The sequence below is a fragment of the Seriola lalandi genome, unplaced genomic scaffold (genome assembly GCF_002814215.2).
Source record: "Seriola lalandi dorsalis isolate HSWRI2012SDOR001 ecotype SW California unplaced genomic scaffold, Sedor1 jcf7180002003023, whole genome shotgun sequence".
NCBI classification, from domain to species: Eukaryota; Metazoa; Chordata; class Actinopteri; order Carangiformes; family Carangidae; genus Seriola; species Seriola lalandi.
In genome coordinates this window covers 1-1,923 of record NW_019473679.1, presented here as the reverse complement: position 1 = coordinate 1,923, position 1,923 = coordinate 1, and the positions used below count along the sequence as shown (strand labels likewise).

The 1,923-nt window shown below is 48.8% G+C and overlaps 1 protein-coding gene across 2 annotated transcripts; it reads right to left on the bottom strand.

The window, feature by feature from the left end:
• Window positions 1-8: 8 nt before the first annotated feature.
• On the bottom strand, window positions 9-1,840 carry LOC111666577 (agouti-related protein-like). 2 transcript variants are annotated; one of them, XM_023421962.2, is made up of 3 exons: window positions 940-1,840; window positions 324-421; window positions 9-221 (listed from the first exon to the last, which is right to left on the bottom strand). In XM_023421962.2, exons 1-3 carry the CDS (start codon window positions 1,076-1,078, stop codon window positions 30-32), a joined length of 429 nt encoding a protein of 142 aa, XP_023277730.1. In that variant the 5' UTR covers window positions 1,079-1,840; the 3' UTR covers window positions 9-29. The 2 variants fall into 2 exon arrangements, with proteins under 2 accessions (XP_023277730.1, XP_087033457.1); XM_087177331.1 differs by having other exon boundaries at window positions 9-421.
• Between the last annotated feature and the right edge of the window lie 83 nt (window positions 1,841-1,923).

The following is a 1,923-nucleotide window of genomic DNA, read 5'->3' as shown; positions in this document are numbered from 1 at the left end:
CCCTGACGGCAGGACATCGTCAGGTGCATTCAGGTTCGTCTGGGTGGGCAGGCATGACCGACTCTGCGACAGTAGCAGATAGCGTTGAAGAAGCGACAGTAGCAGGTGTCGCAGGGGTCGCAGCAGGGCAGCGGGTAACCCAGACATGACTGCTGGTGAGGGATGCAGCGACGAGGGGAGCGCATGGCCCGACCCTGCAGCTGCAGGGCTGCTGACGAGTCCTGGAAACAGGTACATTCACTGCAGTCACCACACAACAGGTTAACCACTCCAACATCTGAGCTCTGTAATGTGTACTGTCTCTTTAAATCAGTCACACCCACCTCGTCATAGGACCCCGTGTCCATCAGGAAGCGATCCTCCACTGAGTCGACGGGTAGGAGGGTGGGGTCGTGTACGCGGTCAGGGGCGTGGCCTCTCTCTGCAGGACACAAGACAGAAAAACAGGGAGGTGGCTGTAATAATCTGCCCGTATGCAGCCGACACACTTCTTTACAACTCAGACACAATGAAGCCCCGTCTCCTGGTCTCTCGGCGTGAACCTGGTCTGGTGGTGAACCATGGCTCGTATTCTCAAAGCACTTTGAGGCTAAAAGTAGCTCCTAAGAGAAGTTAGAAGTAGTGGAGAGGACTCCTAACTCACTAAGACCAAATCAGAAAGACTCTTAAAGGGCTGCTGTCATTCCACGTCACAGTGTTCTGGAAACCTGGAAACAACCCGATCCATGCTGAAATTATTATTATTGTTATTATTCATCTTGAATTTGTTTATTTCTCAGTGTTTTTTTATTATTACTGAGGGATGTTGATCATGCATTTTCACCAGCACAGATGGTCTTTCATCAACCGATTGCTGTGGTTCCTGCAAGCGAGCTCATCCCTGAAAAGTGAAGTCAGCCATAGCAACAGAGTCGCACTCTAAGCTTAGTAGGTACTGACCCATGTCAGAAAGGTAGGAGGTCTCAGTGTGTCGGCCGGCCGCCGGACCCTCATCCAGCGGGATGTTTCCATGAACCAGAGAGGAGGAGAGATGCAGCAGACTGAAGGAGCAACAGCAGAGCAGCACAGAGACAAACATCCTGCTGCTGTCTGAGACAAATAAGAAGAACCTGCACCACAACTCCCACAATCCTTGTTTCTCCACTAACAGGATCTGAGAGGACAAAACACAAACTGTTTCACTGATTTAAGAGAGTGAACGCTGAAGAGATCAGCTGTTTACAGGTTGTCATGAGGTGGTACTGATTCATCAACTGAATTATGAACACATGAATTATCATCATACATAACACACAATACACACAATATAAAAATAAGACACACAATACACATAATACACACACAATACACACAAGGTGAACATAATACACAACCCTAACCCTAACCCCAAGTGTAAAGGAATCTGCATCGGACAGTGGGCGAGAGACCCAGACTCACACAGACAGGCAGAGAGAGAGGTGTAGAGGTGACTCACCTGTCGCTAGGACTCTGCTGTCACTCTCACTCTCTCTGAGGGGACGACGCTTTAAAGACCCCCAGAGAGGAAGGAGGTCACATGACCAGCCGGGGAAGGGGGTGAGGGGGCGAGGCCATCATCTCTGCGTCATTCATTCACATTCCGTGACCTTGTAGAGAAACATCAGAAAGTTTGGCTTGAATCACATGTAACATCTCATTTATCTGAAGGTCAGAGGTCAAACAGAGACCAAACACCTGTCAGTAGAACCTGATCACACAGGTGATCAACACCTGAACCTGAACCTTTACTACAGGACTGTATACCACATCAGCTTCAGACCTGAACCTGAGTGTAGTCAGTCAGTGAAGGTTTATGTATGCCCCCCCCCCCACACACACACACACACACACACACACATCAAATAAAGGATTTAAAAAACCGACAAAACATGAGTGTTGTTGTAG

Excerpts from the sequence above, each read along its gene's own strand:
- LOC111666577 (XM_087177331.1), bottom strand. The coding sequence starts at position 1,078 with ATGTTTGTCTCTGTGCTGCTCTGCTGTTGCTCCTTCAGTCTGCTGCAT. Across the intron at positions 422-939 it reads CTCCTACCTTTCTGACATGG|AGAGAGGCCACGCCCCTGAC; the intron begins GTCAGTACCTAC and ends TGTGTCCTGCAG.